The sequence below is a fragment of the Microcaecilia unicolor genome, chromosome 3 (assembly GCF_901765095.1).
Source record: "Microcaecilia unicolor chromosome 3, aMicUni1.1, whole genome shotgun sequence".
Lineage (NCBI taxonomy): Eukaryota > Metazoa > Chordata > Amphibia > Gymnophiona > Siphonopidae > Microcaecilia > Microcaecilia unicolor.
In genome coordinates this window covers 181,505,721-181,524,236 of record NC_044033.1, presented here as the reverse complement: position 1 = coordinate 181,524,236, position 18,516 = coordinate 181,505,721, and the positions used below count along the sequence as shown (strand labels likewise).

Below are 18,516 nucleotides of genomic sequence, written 5' to 3'. Positions count from 1 at the left end.
GGCAGACTTCTACGCAGGGGCGTAGCTACGGGTCACCCAATTTCAGCTCTGGCCCGCCCACTCCCATTGCTCCCCTTGCCGGCCACTCCTGCTTTTCCTGTTGAGCAGCAGGGCCAGCGCTACAAAAAGAAGAAGCGCTCAGCTGACTGAGCTGAGCGCCACTGCCAACGTTAACAACGAGAAAAAATGTAAAAAAAAAAAAAAAAGCGCGTCACCGTAGGCAGCCTCGAAGCATTGGCTGCTGGCTCTGGAGCGAAGCAGGAGCAGTGACGTAAGAGACGGGAGGAGCCTGCAGAGCCAGCAGCCATTGCTTCGAGGCTGCCTGCGGTGCCGTGCTTTTTTTTAAAAAACATTTTTTCTCGTCTTTAGCGTTGGTGGCGGCGCTCAGCTCAATCAGCTGAGCGCTTCTTCTTTTTGTAGCTGGGGCTGGTAGGCCTGAATCGGGTGGGCCTGAATCGGGAGAGGGAAAACGGATGGCAGGATGGGGACTGGGGAGAAAGAGGGAAAACGGAAGGATGGGGAGAGAAAGAGGGAAAACGGATGGCAGGATGGGGACTGGGGAGAAAGAGGGAAAACAGAAGGATGGGGAGAGAAAGAGGGAAAACAGATGGCAGGATGGGACTGGGGAGAAAGAGGGAAAACAGAAGGATGGGGAGAGAAAGAGGGAAAACAGATAGAAGGATGGCAGAGAAAGAGGGAAAACGGAAGGATGGGGAGAGAAAGAGGGAAAACAGGAGGATGGCAGAGAAAGAGGGAAAACGGAAGGATGGGGAGAGAAAGAGGGAAAACAGACAGAAGGATGGCAGAGAAAGGGAAAATGGATGGAAGGATGGCAGAGAGAGGGAAAACGGATGGATAGGGAGAGAGACACTGGATGGAAGGATGGGGAGAGAAAGAGGGGAGATGGATGAAAGGATGCAGAGAGAAAGGGGAGAGACTGGAAGGATGTGGAGAGAGAAGGGACACTGAGCAGAAAAGGGTAGAGAGATAGACACTGGTTAGAAGGAGGGAGAGAGAGACATTAGATGGAAGGATCAGGAGAGAGGGTAGATGGGTGGAAGGATGGGGAGAGAAAGAGGGAAGACGCTGGATGGAAGGGTAGGGAGAAAGAGGTGACACTGAATGGAAGGATGCAGAAAGAAAGAGGGGAGACTACTGGAAGGATGGGGAGAGAGAGGGGAGACACTGGAAGGATGGGGAGAGAAAGAAGAAAGCTGCTGGATGGAAAAGGAGAGTAATGAGAGACTGGAGAATAAGAGGAAGGGGCATGGGGAGAACAAGGGTGAGAAAAAGATTAAAAGCCATAAGTAGATGAAGGAAATTAAAGAATGGATAGTAAGAATGAATTAAATCTGGACAGAGAGAGAGAGGCAGAAAAATATTGAAGAAAGCAAAGAAAAAGGAGAGAAAAATGACAAATGGCCAGGAAACCCTGGCAGAAGAGTTAAGCGAAAACGAAGGAAAGCAGAATCTAGAAACACAATGAGAAAAAGTAAATGGCCATACAACAAGGGTAAAGAAAATAATTTTATTTGTAATTTAGGATAAAGTAATATGGTGTTAATAAAGTTTCAGAGACCAATACTTCCTTTCTTAGGTCAGGAGAGGATACCGTAACAGCATTATACTGACCTGAGGCAGGAGATTTTGGCCTCTGAAAGCTCACTGAAAAGGATTAGGCTATTAAATAAATTGTCTGAAATCGGATGCACTGAAAAGCAGCACTTTACCCTGTGTGACAAATGTATCTGAGTGTGACTACATTTTGCTGGGGGAGGGGGGAAGAGAGAGAAAATTTTGTGCCCACCCACTTTGGGTTCAGGCCCACCCAAAATTGGCAGTCTGGCTACGCCACTGCTTCTACGGTCTGTATCCTGAGAATGGCAAGGACAAATCAAACTCGGGTATAAAGTATCACATACCATGTAAAATGAGTTTATCTTGTTGGGCAGACTGGATGGGACCGTACAGGTCTTTATCTGCCATCATTTACTGTGTTACTGTGTTTACACTTAGGACTGCATATTCAGGGTTCCTACCTAAATAGGTAGGGCCATTGCATATCGGGCGTAAAGGTAAGCTGATAAATCCATTTGGCAGTGGGTTTGAATATTAACCCCATTATTTTTGAGGTTTCAAGTTTGTTGCAGGGGTGACAGTGCTATAAACAAATTGGGTTGTTGTTTTTTTACATCTTAAACTGTTGAACTAGTTGCAAAAGAGCCATTGGCTATGGAGGTTAAAGAAGAAAACTGATGAAAGGTTCTTGTTCTTCCCAGAGTAATGCATATGGCTAGTGATGGGTGTAGAGTAGGCTGAGCAGCAAAAAAAGGAGTAGGATGATCTGGCCCTTTCAATAACCCAGGGAGACTTATAACACTACAGTGTTTATTAAAGAGTATCAAGTGACTCGACACAGCAGCTGTGTTTTGGTGCCTATGCGCCTGCTTCAGGAGTCTAAAAGAACATACAAAAATCATATACAAATCATATAAAAGTCTGGATCATAAACAACCATATGCATATAGTAAAAGCATAACTTAGAATTAAAAATACACATATAAATTAAAATTAAATCATGTATTTAAAAAAACAACTTATTACATGTATAAGTATTGTAACATGTAAAGTCAAACATCTAGAACATTAAAAATTACTCATTACACATAGGAATACATCTAAGCCATTTAAGATCACATATAAAAATATGTATGTGTGTGCTCTAGACATTTCACTATGGTACTCTCTTGCAGTAGTTAGTACAGTGGTACACTCTAGGGATTGGTCAGTGTGTTCACTAGGAGATTGGAGACAGTGTCATCTTGGGAGTGAGAGTAATTCCATTATCTTTTATTTGTCCTGTTTGTCTGTCCTAATTAGATTGTAAGCTCTGTCGAGGAGGAACTGTCTCTTCATGTTCAAGTGTACAGCGCTGCGTACGTCTAGTAGTGCTATAGAAATGATAAGTAGTAGTAGTTTCCATGAGCACCAGTAGGAGGAAGAGGCAGCATCCTGATGGCCTATTTCCAGGGTTCATCAGCAAGATTACCCCCTGTTATCACTGGAGAATATTGTTTGGATATGTCATACATTGATTATGTTTGGTGGTTGTTTTATTAGTGTGGTGTTATGTATGTTAATTTTTATTTGCCTCCCTGGATAAAAAAAGGGTTACAAACAATAAATCTAAATCTAAGAAGAACAAAGGGATCCTGAGAAAGTCCTTAATCCTGTGGTGGTGGAAGTAGAGGACCATGTAGAAAAGCCCCTGTAATGGTGCAATGGACCTTTAATATATCCAACTGAACTGAAAAGAGAAAATGAGACAGCTACTCAACCCATGCTTATTCCAGGAGTTGGTAGGAATCAGCAGGGAAGAGGAGAAAATGATTTGCAAAGGAGAGATTCAGTCTTTGGAGTGATAGTTACCAAAAGGTTCTTTGGGGAGTCAGAAAGACCAATAAAGGCCCAAAGAGCCTAACATTCCAATGGAAGGGAGAGTTTTTCAGAAATGTATGGAAGAAAGAATTTGAACCCTGCTCTGCATTGCATACCTGCATGATGTGAAAGTGCTTTGGAACTTGGTTGCCTTGAAGAAACTTCATGCAGTAAAGACTTTCATTTTGAAGTGTCTTCTTGAACTAGAGATAGTATGCCTTGCATTCTGAAGTGACAAATCTGTTCTTCTATCAGAGAATATATTTCAGGTTTTGCTAATAGTCCATGTGACTGAGACCTGGAACTAGGCGAGCCCTTAATTTGTAAAGAATACCCAAAAGAAAGACTATACAAAATTACCACCCAATTTGGATCCTGAAAGTCCTGGAAATATGAAAACAGGTGTTTACTTAAAATGAAATGTTTGGAAGTATCCAAAATGTCACTAAAATTGGCAGCAAATAGGTGATTTGAACCTCTAAGATGGCTTCCGTTCCTGCCAAGGGTACAAGATGGAGAAAGCATGCAAATCTGGCAGGAAAATAGTACTTCACAAATATCTGTTATATTATTGCTTGTGTGAAAGGGGAACTGGAGTCTTAAAATACAGAGCATGAGTGGAGGTAGTAGGAATGCAAATATCTTTCAAGCATTTACATTATCTTCAATTCTTTGTTGAATCAATTTCGTATGAATCTACTATTCTCCGAGGACAAGCAGGCTGCTTGTTCTCACTGATGGGTGACGTCCTCGGCAGCCCCTCCAATCGGAATCTTCCTAGCAAAGTCCTTTGCTAGCTCTCGCGCGCCCGCGCGCACCGCGCATGCGCGGCCGTCTTCCCGCCCGAAACTGGCTCGAGCCGGCCAGTCTTCTTTCGTCCGCACTCGGTACGGCTGTGTTTTTTGTCGTGTCGAGCCCCGGAGAGTCGACCTCGCGCGTCCGTGTTTTATTGACGTGTTTTTTCTTCGGAAAAGTTTTCTACCTGTCGGGAATTGCTCCGAAAACCCCCTTGGGTTTCATTTTCCCCTTCCCGTACTTCCAGTTTTGCCCCGGTAAGTTTTCTTTCGTCGTCGGGGTAGGCCTCTTTCGGCCTCGGTCGAGATTTTTTCTCCCTTAAAGTTTTGGTGCTCCAAATTCGTCATTTCGGATTTTGACTTCGCCGGCGTGATTTTTCCGCCCATGACATCGAAGCCTTCCAGCGGCTTCAAGAAGTGCACCCAGTGCGCCCGGGTAATCTCGCTCACTGATAGGCACTCTTCGTGTCTTCAGTGTCTGGGGGCCGAGCACCGTCCCCAGAACTGTAGTCTGTGTTCCCTGTTACAGAGGCGGACTCAAGTAGCGAGATTGGCCCAGTGGAACGTTTTGTTCTCGGGCGCTTCGTCGGCATCGGCACCGGGGTCATCGTGTGCATCGACGTCATCAGCGTCCAGACCTTCATCCTTGGCTGCCAGTGCATCGAGTGCATCGAGGCATCGGCCCTCTGCATCGGCGCCGAGACATCGGATAGCTGCATCGACGTCGGTGGTACCGGGACCTCGTCTCCTGATGTCGTCGGACGGTGGTGCATCGAGTGGAGTGCAGGTGAGGGCTGTCATTTCCCCTGCTGGTGGCGGTGAGCCCTCGGGTGGGTCTCCTCCTACCCTGAGGGCTCCTGCGGTACAGCCCCCCCGAGATCGACCCTCTTCGGTCTCGGCCCCGAGGAAGCGACGGATGGATTCTACGTCCTCCTCGTCGGTGCCGGGAAGCTCCGGTGACATGCTTCGGAAGAAGTCGAAGAAGCATCGACACCGGTCCCCTTCCCGCGTCGGCACCGAGAGCTCTGGGTCGCCGAGGGAGTCGGCACCCAGCAGGCATCGGCACCGAGAGGACCGCTCACCCTCTGTTCAAGAGGTGTCGATGCGCTCCACTCTGGACAGCCCGGAACAGCCTCCACGCCCGGAACAGGTTCTGACGTCGACGCCTGCATCGACCTCCATGCCTTTCTCTGCAGCCGCTCTGAACGAGAGCCTCCGGGCCGTTCTCCCAGAGATTCTGGGAGAGCTGTTGCGCCCTACCCCTCCGGTACCGGCGGTGCTTGCGCCTCCGGTACCGTCGAGCATGGCGCCGGCTGGCCCATCGCCCGGGGTGAGGTCCCCGACGTCGGTACCGCGTGCGGTGCCGACTGCGGCCACCTCCCAGGAGGGCTCCCCGACTACGTCGGCGGAGGGAGCTTCGCCGATGCGGGCGAGGGAGTCTACCTCTCGACGCCCCCATCGTGGACGTGGCTCCACGGAGTCGAGCCGGGCGCGGTTGCAGACGCAGGTCCGTGAACTTGTGTCTGACACCGAGGGTGAGGCCTCGTGGGAAGAAGAAGAAGATCCCAGATATTTCTCTGACGAGGAGTCTGAGGGTCTTCCTTCTGATCCCACTCCCTCTCCTGAAAGGCAGCTTTCTCCTCCCGAGAGTCTGTCTTTTGCTTCCTTTGTCCGGGAGATGTCTACGGCCATCCCCTTCCCGGTGGTTGTGGAGGACGAGCCCAGGGCTGAAATGTTTGAGCTCCTGGACTATCCTTCTCCACCTAAGGAAGCGTCCACTGTTCCCCTGCACCATGTCCTCAAAAAGACATTGCTGGCGAACTGGACCAAGCCTTTAACTAATCCCCACATCCCCAAGAAGATCGAGTCCCAGTACCGGATCCATGGGGACCCAGAGCTGATGCGCACTCAGTTGCCTCACGACTCTGGAGTTGTGGATCTGGCCCTAAAGAAGGCTAAGAGTTCTAGGGAGCATGCTTCGGCGCCCCCGGGCAAAGACTCTAGAACCTTAGACTCCTTTGGGAGGAAGGCCTACCATTCCTCTATGCTCGTGGCCAAAATTCAGTCTTACCAGCTCTACACGAGCATACACATGCGGAATAATGTGCGACAGTTGGCGGGCTTGGTTGATGCTCTTCCCCCTGAGCAAGCCAAGCCTTTTCAGGAGGTGGTCAGGCAGCTGAAGGCGTGCAGAAAATTCCTGGCCAGAGGAGTTTATGACACTTTTGATGTTGCGTCCAGGGCCGCTGCTCAAGGTGTGGTGATGCGCAGGCTCTCATGGCTGCGTGCCGCCGACCTGGAGAATAGAATCCAGCAGCGGATTGCGGACTCGCCTTGCCGTGCGGACAACATTTTTGGAGAAAAAGTCGAGCAGGTGGTAGAGTCTCTCCACCAGCGGGACACCGCATTCGACAAGTTCTCCCGCCGGCAGCCTTCAGCTTCTACCTCTACAGGTAGACGATTTTTCGGGGGAAGGAAGACTGTTCCCTATACTTCTGGTAAGCGTAGGTACAATCCTCCTTCCCGACAGCCTGCGGCCCAGGCTAAGCCCCAGCGCGCTCGCTCTCGTCAGCAGCGTGCGCCTCAGCAAGGCCCCGCGGCTCCCCAGCAAAAGCAAGGGGCGAGCTTTTGACTGGCTCCAGCAGAGCATAGCCGACATCCAAGTGTTAGTGTCGGGCGACCTGCCAGTCGGAGGGAGGTTGAAAGCTTTTCACCAAAGGTGGCCTCTCATAACCTCCGATCAGTGGGTTCTGAAAATAGTCCGGCAAGGATACACCCTCAATTTGGCCTCCAAACCCCCAAATTGTCCACCGGGAGCTCAGTCTTACAGCTTCCAGCACAAGCAGGTACTTGCAGAGGAACTCTCCGCCCTTCTCAGCGCCAATGCGGTCGAGCCCGTGCCATCCGGGCAAGAAGGGCTGGGATTCTATTCCAGGTACTTCCTTGTGGAAAAGAAAACAGGGGGGATGCGTCCCATCCTAGACCTAAGGGCCCTGAACAAAGATCTCGTAAAAGAAAAGTTCAGGATGCTTTCCCTGGGCACCCTTCTCCCCATGATTCAGCAAAACGATTGGCTATGCTCTCTGGACTTGAAGGATGCCTACACACACATCCCGATACTGCCAGCTCACAGACAGTATCTGCGATTTCAGTTGGGCACCCGCCACTTCCAGTACTGTGTGCTACCCTTTGGGCTCGCCTCTGCGCCCAGAGTGTTCACAAAGTGCCTAGCTGTGGTAGCAGCGGCACTTCGCAGGCTGGGAGTGCACGTGTTCCCATATCTCGACGATTGGCTGGTGAAGAACACGTCCGAGGCAGGAGCCCTGCAGTCCATGCAGATGACTATTCGCCTCCTGGAGCTACTGGGGTTTGTAATAAATTACCCAAAGTCCCATCTTCTCCCAGTGCAGAAACTCGAATTCATAGGAGCCCTGCTGGATTCTCGGACGGCTCGCGCCTATCTCCCAGAGACAAGGGCCAACAACTTGTTGTCCCTCGTCTCGCGGGTGCGAGAGTCCCAGCAGATCACAGCTCGGCAGATGTTGAGATTGCTGGGCCACATGGCCTCCACAGTTCATGTGACTCCCATGGCCCGTCTTCACATGAGATCTGCTCAATGGACCCTAGCCTCCCAGTGGTATCAGGCTGCTGGGGGTCTAGAAGACGTGATCCACCTGTCCACGAGTTTTCTCGAATCCCTGTATTGGTGGACAATCTGGTCCAATTTGACTCTGGGACGTCCTTTCCAAATTCCTCAGCCACAAAAAGTGCTGACAACGGATGCGTCTCTCCTGGGATGGGGAGCTCATGTCGATGGGCTTCACACCCAAGGAAGCTGGTCCCTCCAGGAACGCGGTCTACAGATCAATCTCCTGGAGTTGCGAGCGATCTGGAACGCTCTGAAGGCTTTCAGAGATCGGCTGTCCCATCAAATTATCCAAATTCAGACAGACAACCAGGTTGCCATGTACTATGTCAACAAGCAGGGGGGCACCGGATCTCGCCCCCTGTGTCAGGAAGCCGTCAGCATGTGGCTTTGGGCTCGCCGTCTCGGCATGGTTCTCCAAGCCACATATCTGGCAGGCGTAAACAACGGTCTGGCCGACAGACTGAGCCGGATTATGCAACCTCACGAGTGGTCGCTCAACTCCAGAGTGGTGCGCCAGATCTTCCAAGCGTGGGGCACCCCCTTGGTGGATCTCTTCGCATCTCGAGTGAACCACAAAGTCCCTCAGTTCTGTTCCAGGCTTCAGGCCCCCGGCAGACTAGCATCGGATGCCTTCCTCCTGGATTGGGGGGAGGGCCTGCTGTATGCTTATCCTCCCATTCCTCTGGTGGGAAAGACTTTGTTGAAACTCAAGCAAGACCGAGGCACCATGATTCTGATTGCTCCTTTTTGGCCGCGTCAGATCCGGTTCCCTCTTCTTCTGGAGTTATCCTCCGAAGAACCGTGGAGATTGGAGTGTTTTCCGACCCTCATCACGCAGAACGAAGGGGATCTTCTGCATCCCAGCCTCCGGTCCCTGGCTCTCACGGCCTGGATGTTGAGAGCGTAGACTTTGCCTCTTTGGGTCTGTCAGAGGGTGTCTCCCGCGTCTTGCTTGCTTCCAGGAAAGATTCCACCAAGAGGAGTTACTTCTTTCTGTGGAGGAGGTTTGCCGTCTGGTGTGACAGCAAGGCCCTAGCTCCTCGCTCTTGTCCTACACAGACCCTGCTTGAATACCTTCTGCACTTGTCTGAGTCTGGTCTCAAGACCAACTCTGTAAGGGTTCACCTTAGCGCAATCAGTGCATACCATTACCATGTGGAAGGTAAGCCGATCTCAGGACAGCCTTTAGTTGTTCGCTTCATGAGAGGTTTGCTTTTGTCAAAGCCCCCTGTCAAGCCTCCTACAGTGTCATGGGATCTCAATGTCGTTCTCACCCAGCTGATGAAACCTCCTTTTGAGCCACTGAATTCCTGCCATCTGAAGTACTTGACCTGGAAGGTCATTTTCTTGGTGGCAGTTACTTCAGCTCGTAGAGTCAGTGAGCTTCAGGCCCTGGTAGCCCAGGCCCCTTACACCAAATTTCATCATAACAGAGTAGTCCTCCGCACTCACCCCAAGTTCTTGCCAAAGGTCGTGTCGGAGTTCCATCTGAACCAGTCAATTGTCTTGCCAACATTCTTTCCCCGTCCTCATTCCTGCCCTGCTGAACGTCAGCTGCACACATTGGACTGCAAGAGAGCATTGGCCTTCTACCTGGAGCGGACACAGCCCCACAGACAGTCCGCCCAATTGTTTGTTTCTTTTGATCCCAATAGGAGGGGAGTGGCTGTAGGGAAACGCACCATATCCAATTGGCTAGCAGATTGCATTTCCTTCACTTACGCCCAGGCGGGGCTGGCTCTTGAGGGTCATGTCACGGCTCATAATGTTAGAGCCATGGCTGCGTCGGTAGCCCACTTGAAGTCAGCCTCCATTGAAGAAATTTGCAAAGCTGCGACGTGGTCATCTGTCCACACATTCACATCGCATTACTGCCTGCAGCAGGATACCCGACGCGACAGTCGGTTCGGGCAGTCAGTTCTTCAGAACCTGTTTGGGCTTTAGGATCCAACTCCACCCCCCGAGGGCCCTGTTTGTTCTGTTCCAGGCTGCACTCTCAGTTAGTTGGTAAATTTTTTAGGTCAATCTCAGTTATGTCCTCGCCGTTGCGAGGCCCAATTGACCTTGGTTGTTGTTTTGAGTGAGCCTGGGGGCTAGGGATACCCCATCAGTGAGAACAAGCAGCCTGCTTGTCCTCGGAGAAAGCGAATGCTACATACCTGTAGAAGGTATTCTCCGAGGACAGCAGGCTGATTGTTCTCACAAACCCGCCCGCCTCCCCTTTGGAGTTGTGTCTTCCCTTGAAGTGTATTGTCTTGCTACATACTGGACTGGCCGGCTCGAGCCGGTTTCGGGCGGGAAGATGGCCGCGCATGCGCGCGAGAGCTAGCAAAGGACTTTGCTAGGAAGATTCCGATTGGAGGGGCTGCCGAGGACGTCACCCATCAGTGAGAACAATCAGCCTGCTGTCCTCGGAGAATACCTTCTACAGGTATGTAGCATTCGCTTCGCACACTTATTATGCAGAGAGTTATATTTCCTCTCTGGAACACAATTGTAGAATGCACCAGCAGCTTGAGAAGGAACTGATTTGATTCCAGTCTCTTAAGTACAGATTTTTTTTAACATTATTTCATTAAGTACAATTATAGCTGTTGGCGCAATGATTATCATCCGTTAAACCACCACGTTTCTAGGATTGGGATGATGGGGATGCACTGAAAACTACTTTCACATATTTTAAGTATTGGTTTTCATAATAAGTGTGTGATAGAAGATTCATAGGAAATTGATTCAACAAAGAATTGAAGATAAATTATTACATTTGAAGATTTAAAGAGGTTTCTCAAGAGCCCATTGAGGGACAATAAGCATTTACATTAGGGATATCCTGAAAACCTGACCCATTAGCAGCCTTGGAGGACTGGCAGTGAAGATTAAGGCCTTAGTCTAGTGATTCCCAAACCTGTCCTGGGGGCTCCCCTTCAGGGCACGCAGGCATACTTAAAGGAAGCCTGCACCCGCCTTCTCAGGGCTTCTATTGGTCCAATATTGGCCAATAGAAGTCACCAATAGAAATGCGCCCAACCCGCGGCCACGGCGGTCAAAATCGCCCAATAGCCCGTGACCTGCAGTGTTCGAAAAGAAAATACTGCGGGGGGGCAACGGGAACCAGCCCAATCCCGCTGGAAACACACGGAATCGGCATCTCTACTCCCCAGCCTGTCAGGTTTTCAAGATATCCACAATGAATATTCATGCAGAGATTTGCATCCAATGGAGGCAGTGCATGCAAATTCTGAAAAGAGTATCAAGAAGAGGAGCTATCTGAGAAATGAAAGGAGCACTAATGCTTAAAATCTTTGTGCTCCAGTCTCTATCAAAAAGTTGTCACATACAGCATAGCCTCATTAGCCTTAATCTGCCCAAACATTCCCCCATTTAAAGATCAAAAGCAGAAAGCTCACGCTTTTCAAAGTATTGCTGCCCATAGGTCTCTCTGATCTCCACAGGGATTTGGTTCCAGGAGTGCTGGAAGCTCTGCTCTATGATTTGGGCATCACTAATTGAGGTTCTGAACATGCTGGGCTCGATGATGGCAACTTTCACTCCAAAGGGTCGAAGGTCACGCCTAGGGTGGAAATCATCGAGATTAACCAGATGTAGAAAACGTACTGGGGCCTATACAATAAAACTCGGTACAGTACATTTTACTGTGCAAAGGGTAAAAATGTAGAGAGTAATTTTGCAACTCATAAGTACATAAGTATTACCATACTCGGACAGACCGAAGGTCCATCAAGCCAAGCATCCTGCTTCCAACAGTGGCCTATTCAGGTCACTTGTACCTGGCAAGATCCCTAAAAAGTACAATAAATTTTATGCTGCTTATTCTAAAAATAAGCAGTGGATTTTCCCAAGTCCATCTTAATAATGGCTTATGGACTTTTCCTTTAGGAAGTTATCCAAACCTGTTTTAAACCTCACTAAGCTAACTGCTTTTACTACATAGAGGTCTATAAAATAATGAGTGGAGTGGAACAGGTAGACATGAATCGCTAGTTTACTCTTTCCAAAAATACCAGGATGAGGAGGCACGCAATGAAGCTACAAAGTAGTAAATTTAAAACAAATCGGAGAAAATATTTCTTCACTCAACGTGTAATTAAACTCTGGAATTCGTTGCCAGAGAATGTGGTAAAAGCAGTTAGCTTAGCATGGTTTAAAAAAAAGGTTTGGATAACTTCCTAAAGGAAAAGTCCATAAGCCATTATTAAGATGGACTTGGGGAAAATCCACTGCTTATTTCTAGGATAAGCAGCATAAAATGTATTGTACTGTTTTGGGATCTTGTCAGGTACTTGTAACCTGGATTGGCCACTATTGGAAACGGGATGCTGTGCTTGATGGACCTGCGGTCTATCCCAGTATGGCAACGCTTCTGTTTTTATGTTATGTTCTTATCCAGCCCCTGAAATCAGCCACATTCTCTCTGTAAGCTCCCTGGTGGCAGAGCAAGGAAATACAGTAATATTAGTAAAATTGAAACTGTGTTTCCCCAAAAGAACTCTTAAGCCAACCAGGGAGTTTAATAATAAATATAAGATTTATTAGCAAGCAATTTAATAAACTAATAGCAGGTTTACCCATTTCCCTCTTTTACAAGATTCTCAGCATAACCTTCTTGAACTTCCCAAAAACTTTCTCAAAACAGCATCAGATAAGCATCTCCTTTTAGTAATAATATAAAGTTAAACCAGAATGCTAGCTGATTCAATTAGTTAACCTTTGAGCTTGATACTTTATGTTGACTTTTGTTTTGCAGGTCTGACCTCTGTGCTGGAACCCAAAACAGGTAAGTATGTATTTTTTATATTTTTCTCTCAGACTTTCCTCTCTACTCTTATTTTCTTTAGTTCTCCTTTTTTTTTATTCAGTAGACTCTCACAGTTCATGAACTGTGCAGAACTTCCTGCTCTCTTGCAGAGTTCTTCTTTCTTTATCTTTATTTCTGTGGGTACCAGTCTTCCTCTCAGCAGTGGCCAGGAAACAGGAGTACCTAGTACTCTGACTATACAAACTACAAAAAAAAAAATATGTTCCCTAACCAATAAAATTATCTATTTATTTCGGGTGTGCAGAATTTAATTATTTCTTTACTTTCACTAGCTAACCAGAAAGAAAAAATAATTTTGTTGCCCTAAGATAGCTCTTCCACTAATTAGTAGGACTACCACTTTCAGTTCACCTCTTAATTTCTGGTCTCCTACCGAAGAACTAATTTACAGTATCAACTGTGTTTAACTTGTTTATCTTGAGGTAACTCAGCTTCAGTTTTTCTTAACTCTACAAGAATAATAGAGTATCCTCTTAGCTCAGTAAAATTTCTCAGCAGCACTTCTGAGAATTAATTTTCCAGAGTAAGCTCCAATATAAATTGTATATATCTCTAGTATTCAATATTTCTTGGTTCATGAACCAGAGTTATGACACCCAATACCTCACGTTCAATCAACACAGTCGCTTAAACTTCCTTCTGTGTCATATAGTTCTGTTGACAGGTCACTAAAATCATTGATACATATTTGACAGCAGCCAAAAAGTCTATCATTTAAACAGCAATTTCTCTCATCAAGAAAAGTTCAATATCACTTTTACCTCCCAATACCTCTACAACTTAAAATTTTAAAGATTTCTTCTCCTCCTGTCTCTTCACTCATTCAGTCTCTCAGCCTTAAGCCTAAAATTACCACGAGGCTCAGAAGTTAACTAATTCACTAACACACAGCCTTTCAAAAACAGTCAATTTTAGTCTCAACAGTTACTTTTAATTCACACCAGACAGACACTAACACACACACACACACACACGTCAGTCCTTTGCAAAATCACCCTCCCAACTGCCTGCTTCAGCAGTTTAGAACAGTGTTTCCCCAAGTCCGGTCCTGGAGTACTCATTGCCAGTTAGGTTTTCAGGATATCCACAATGAATATGCCTGAAAGAGATTTGCATATAATGGAGGCAGTGTATGCAAATCAAGTTCATGCATATTCATTGTGGATATCCTGGAAACCTAACTGGCAAGGAGTACTCCAGGACCGGACTTGGGAAACACTGATTTAGAACCCCGCTCAAGATTCCGCCAGCGTGCAGAACACTCAGCACATGCCACATGCACTTCTCTGTTTCACTGCCCTGCAGTCTACCAAAACACAAACTCTGCAAAGCCAGAGAGAACCCCAACACAACCCCAAGCAGACCTTACCTTGCCAGAGTCTGCAACAACTTCATTTTCCCCTCTTTGCTGTCACCTTCCGCTGCACGGCTCTGCCCACGAGCCGGCAGCCACTGGCACCCAACACTCTCGCACTCCCTCTCTCCTGCTCTTCATTCGCACATACACGCAAAGCCATTATGAGCTGCAGTGCTCACGACACAACAAATATCTTCAGGGAGGCTCTCCGGAGATCTCCCTATCATTTCCCAATACCCCACTCTGCTTCTTGAATCGGGCTGGCTCTGTCTAGGCCTGATCTCTTGCACCTCTGCACATGCGCAGGCAAACCATGCATGCCCAGAAGAGGCGGCACAGCACAGCCTGCTTTCCCTTGCCTCCCAAGCTGTCTGAGCATGCACACAAACAGCCCAAACACTTCAGCAGCCACAACCATGCAGCTCCACGCTACCTGCTCCTGCTGCCTCAGTCTCTGCTCCCAACAACCGTGGATTCATGGCTACGGCACAACCAAATCACCCCGCTGCAGACCGGACCCTCCCTCCATGGCAACAGCACAACCTTGGACCCCGAAGCAGTCAGGTACATTTAAAAAAAAAACTTTTAACCCATAGGGTTACATCTCTCTCTCTCTGTTTTCACAGAAGAAAATCCTGGAGAAGGACCGTGATTGACTGGCAAAAGTACATATGAGAATGGAGTGGATATAGCACCGTTCACGGAAGAGAGTGTGTATGAACAACTAGGAAACCTAAAGGTGGACAAAGCCATGGGACCGGACGAGATCCACCCCAGGATAATGAGGGAGCTCAGAGAGGTTCTGGCGGGTCCATTTGTTTAATAAATCCTTGGAGATGGGAGAGGTTCCGTGGGATTGGAAAACGGCGGAGGTGGTCCCTCTTCACAAAAGTGGTGATAGGGAAGAAGATGGAAACTACAGGCCGGTAAGCCTCAATTCAGCTATTGGAAAAGTAATGGAAGCGATGCTGAAGGAAATGATAGTGAATTTCCTGGAAGCCAACAAGTTGCAAGATCCGAGACAACATGGTTTTACCAAAGGGAAATCTTGTCAAACGAATCTCATTGAATTCTTTGACTGGGTGACTGGAGAACTGAATCAAGGGCGTGCTATAGACGTAATCTACTTAGATTTCAGCAAAGCTTTTGACACGGTTCCCCACAGGAGGCTCTTAAATAAACTGGACAGGCTGACGATAGGACCTGACGTGGTGAACTGGATTAGGAACTGGTTGACAGACAGACGCCAGAGGGTGGTGGTTAATGGAATTCACTCGGATGAGGAAAAGGTGAGTAGTGGAGTGCCTCAGGGATCGGTGCTGGGGCCGATTCTGTTCAATATATTTGTGAGTGACATTGCCGAAGGGTTAGAAGGTAAAGTTTGCCTTTTTGTGGATGATACCAAGATTTGTAACAGAGTGGACACCCGGGAGGGAGTGGAAAACATGAAAAAGGATCTGCGAAAGCTAGAAGAATGGTCTAAGGTTTGGCAATTAAAATTCAATGCAAAGAAATGCAAAGTGATGCACTTAGGGAGTAGAAATCCATGAGAGATGTATGTGTTAGGCGGTGAGAGTCTGATATGTACGGACAGGGAGAGGGATCTTGGGGTGATAGTATCTGAGGATCTGAAGGCGACGAAACAGTGTGACAAGGCGGTGGCCATAGCTAGAAGGCTGCTAGGCTGTATAGAGAGAGGTGTGACCAGCAGAAGAAAGGAGGTGTTGATGCCCTTGTATAAGTCGTTGGTGAGGTCCCATCTGGAGTATTGTGTTCAGTTTTGGAGGCCGTATCTTGCTAAGGATGTAAAAAGAATTGAAGTGGTTCAAAGAAAAGCTACGAGAATGATATGGGATTTGCGTTACAAGACTTATGAGGAGAGACTTGCTTACCTGAACATGTATAGCCTGGAGAAAAGGAGAAACGGGTGATATGATACAGACGTTCAAATATTTGAACGGTATTAATCCGCAAATGAACCTTTTCCATAGATGGTAAGGTGGTAGAACGAGAGGACATGAAATGAGATTGAAGGGGGGCAGACTCAAGAAAAATGTCAGGAAGTATTTTTTCACAGAGAGAGTGGTGGATACTTGGAATGCCCTCCTGCGAGAGTTGGTGGAGATGAAAACGGTAACGGAATTCAAAAATGCGTGGGATAAACATAAAGGAATCATGTTCAGAAGGAATGGATCCTCAGAAGCTTAGCCGAGATTGGGTGGCAGAGCCGGTGGGGGGAGGCGGGGTGGTCGGGAGGCGGGGCTAGTGCTGGGGCAGACTTCTACGGTCTGTGCCCTGAAAATGGCAGATACAAATCAAGACCAGGTTCACAATACCTGTGTTTTTGTATCGTGGATATCACATAGAACTAGCAGCCTGAAATGCAAATAATATATAAGTGGAGAAAAAAGCTTCAGAGTTGCCGCCCAGCCTACCACCTCTCGGTGAAATTATAAGGCATGAGCTCAGCGTGCCATCATTTAGCTTCAAAAAAACTCCACAGTTCCCTCATTCAATCAATCAATCTCAATTTTAAATATTGTTCTATGTGTCCACCAATCCTTCTGTCAATGTACTATAGCTAACTGGTGGAACTGGTTAAACAACATAAGTTCCATCACGTTGTTTTGAATGCAAACAAATCATACATATATCCGGGAGAGTCAACCCAAATCACTTAGCTTTATGTTTTCTTCTAAAGTCCTTCACTGGGTGGCTCTTCCTTATAATAACCCGACAGGGAGCCTCCGTTTCGCGTTTGCTGCATCAGGGGTAATATCCAAAATTTCTGTATTCAAAACATTGCATCCACTGTCAAAATTTTCACTGCTAAAGTGTTGACAGTGGATGCAATGTTTTGAATACAGAAAAACCAAGAGACACAAAAATGCTATAGCAAAGGTCTAAATGTCACAAAGGAAGCAGCAGTGATGTATCAAGGACAGGGCAGCGGGTGTGATCTGCAAGGGGGTGCAGGGAGCAGCCGCATGGCTTTATCTAACCTCCTTGCACGCGGATATCGGTTCCGCCGGTTCCCTGCTCCCTCTGATGTTACTTCCTGTTCCAGGGCAGGGAACCGGCATAGCCGACAGCCGCACAACTACTCCCTGCACCCCCGGGAGGTAAGAGCGATGCACTTGGGGAGGGTGTCGTGATTCGTGTGGGGGGGCAGCGGTAATCCGCCCCGGGTTTGCAGTCAACCTAGGAACACCACTGGGAAGCAGCCAAGAGAACCAACTAGTGACAAACAAATACACAATTTATTATATGAAGCAATCTTTGCTGGCAAGATGTGATATATACTGTCCTACAATAGAGGAGTTTCAATCATTGCCCAACATGTTTCGGGGGCTCATTCAGGGCCCGATGCACAAAACTGCAAACATTATTTAGCGTCTAATCCACAAAGGGGTTCTGCATGGCTTTAACCATTTGCTGTAGCTGCTAGTGATAACCCAAAGCAAATGTATTACAATGAGCTCATTAGTATTAAAATGAGCATTCTGTGTGATGCACAGAAAAGAGCAACCTACCTTTAACATGCAAAGTTTTCTGGCAAATCTGGAGCTGTGGTTGTGTGAGGGTGACTTCTGGAAGGAGCAGTCTGCTTACATTTTTCAGTAGCAAAACTTGTCCGAGAGCAGAGAACAGCTTAGGGGGGAAGCCCCAATGATGTCAGCTGGGGCTGGGGGGCTTTCAGCAAGGAGGAGATGTTTTTTCAATAGCAAATCAGTGTGGGAGAGCAGAGAACAGCTTAGGGACCAGAAACAAGTATACTGCGGATGGGCTAGGTAAAGCCCCTATGATGTCAGCTGGTGGGGGGGGGGGGGGGGGGGGGAGGAGAAACAAGCAGGCAGCCAACTGGCTGGGAGAAAGCTCCTGTGATGTCAGCTGGGGGGGGGGGCTTTCAGCAAGGAGTAGATTCCTAAGCAAGATCATCAGGGGTAGAGTGCAGACTGAAGGAAGGCAAGTAAGCTGCAGGAGGAAGGAGGAGCCAGCATCAGAACACTACAGTGGAACGGAGACGGGGACAGTGGAGCCAGCAAGTACTACAGGGGAAAGGAGACAGTACAGCAGGATTCCTGGGCATGCACAGAATATGAACACTTACTGAGAGACTGTTCTGTGCATGTGCTATGCAGTAGCGTAGCTATGGGGGGCCTTGGGGGCCTGGGCCCATGCAAATTGGATTCGGGGCCCCTGATTTGGCTTACTAAAACCGAGCATGCACATGACGTGAGAGGAAACAGGGCAGGCAAAGCATAGAGAACAGTGCTGGAGAAAGACTTCAGCTGGTGGGGGATGGGGACCCCTGCCAGCCAAAGTATGTGGGGTTGTGGCATGGAGGCGGTCCAAACTGTGCTCCCCCCACTTTGGACTCCAGACCCCCCAAACATTGAGGTCTGGCTACACCCCTGGTGCTAGGCGCTTTCCCTACCGA

The 18,516-nt window shown here is 48.0% G+C and overlaps 1 protein-coding gene across 4 annotated transcripts in view; it reads right to left on the bottom strand.

Moving 5' to 3' along the window:
* The window catches only part of LOC115464871 (17-beta-hydroxysteroid dehydrogenase type 6-like), a 67,203-nt gene that overhangs the window by 2,126 nt on the left and 46,561 nt on the right, over positions 1-18,516 (bottom strand). For 3 of the 4 annotated variants that reach the window (XM_030195232.1, XM_030195231.1, XM_030195233.1), the window contains exon 4: positions 11,289-11,452. The exons of the other annotated variant lie outside the window; for it this stretch is intronic. In XM_030195232.1, coding sequence (XP_030051092.1) covers positions 11,289-11,452 — 164 coding nt within the window. The remainder of the gene's footprint in view (positions 1-11,288; positions 11,453-18,516) is intronic. 4 annotated transcript variants of the gene reach the window in all.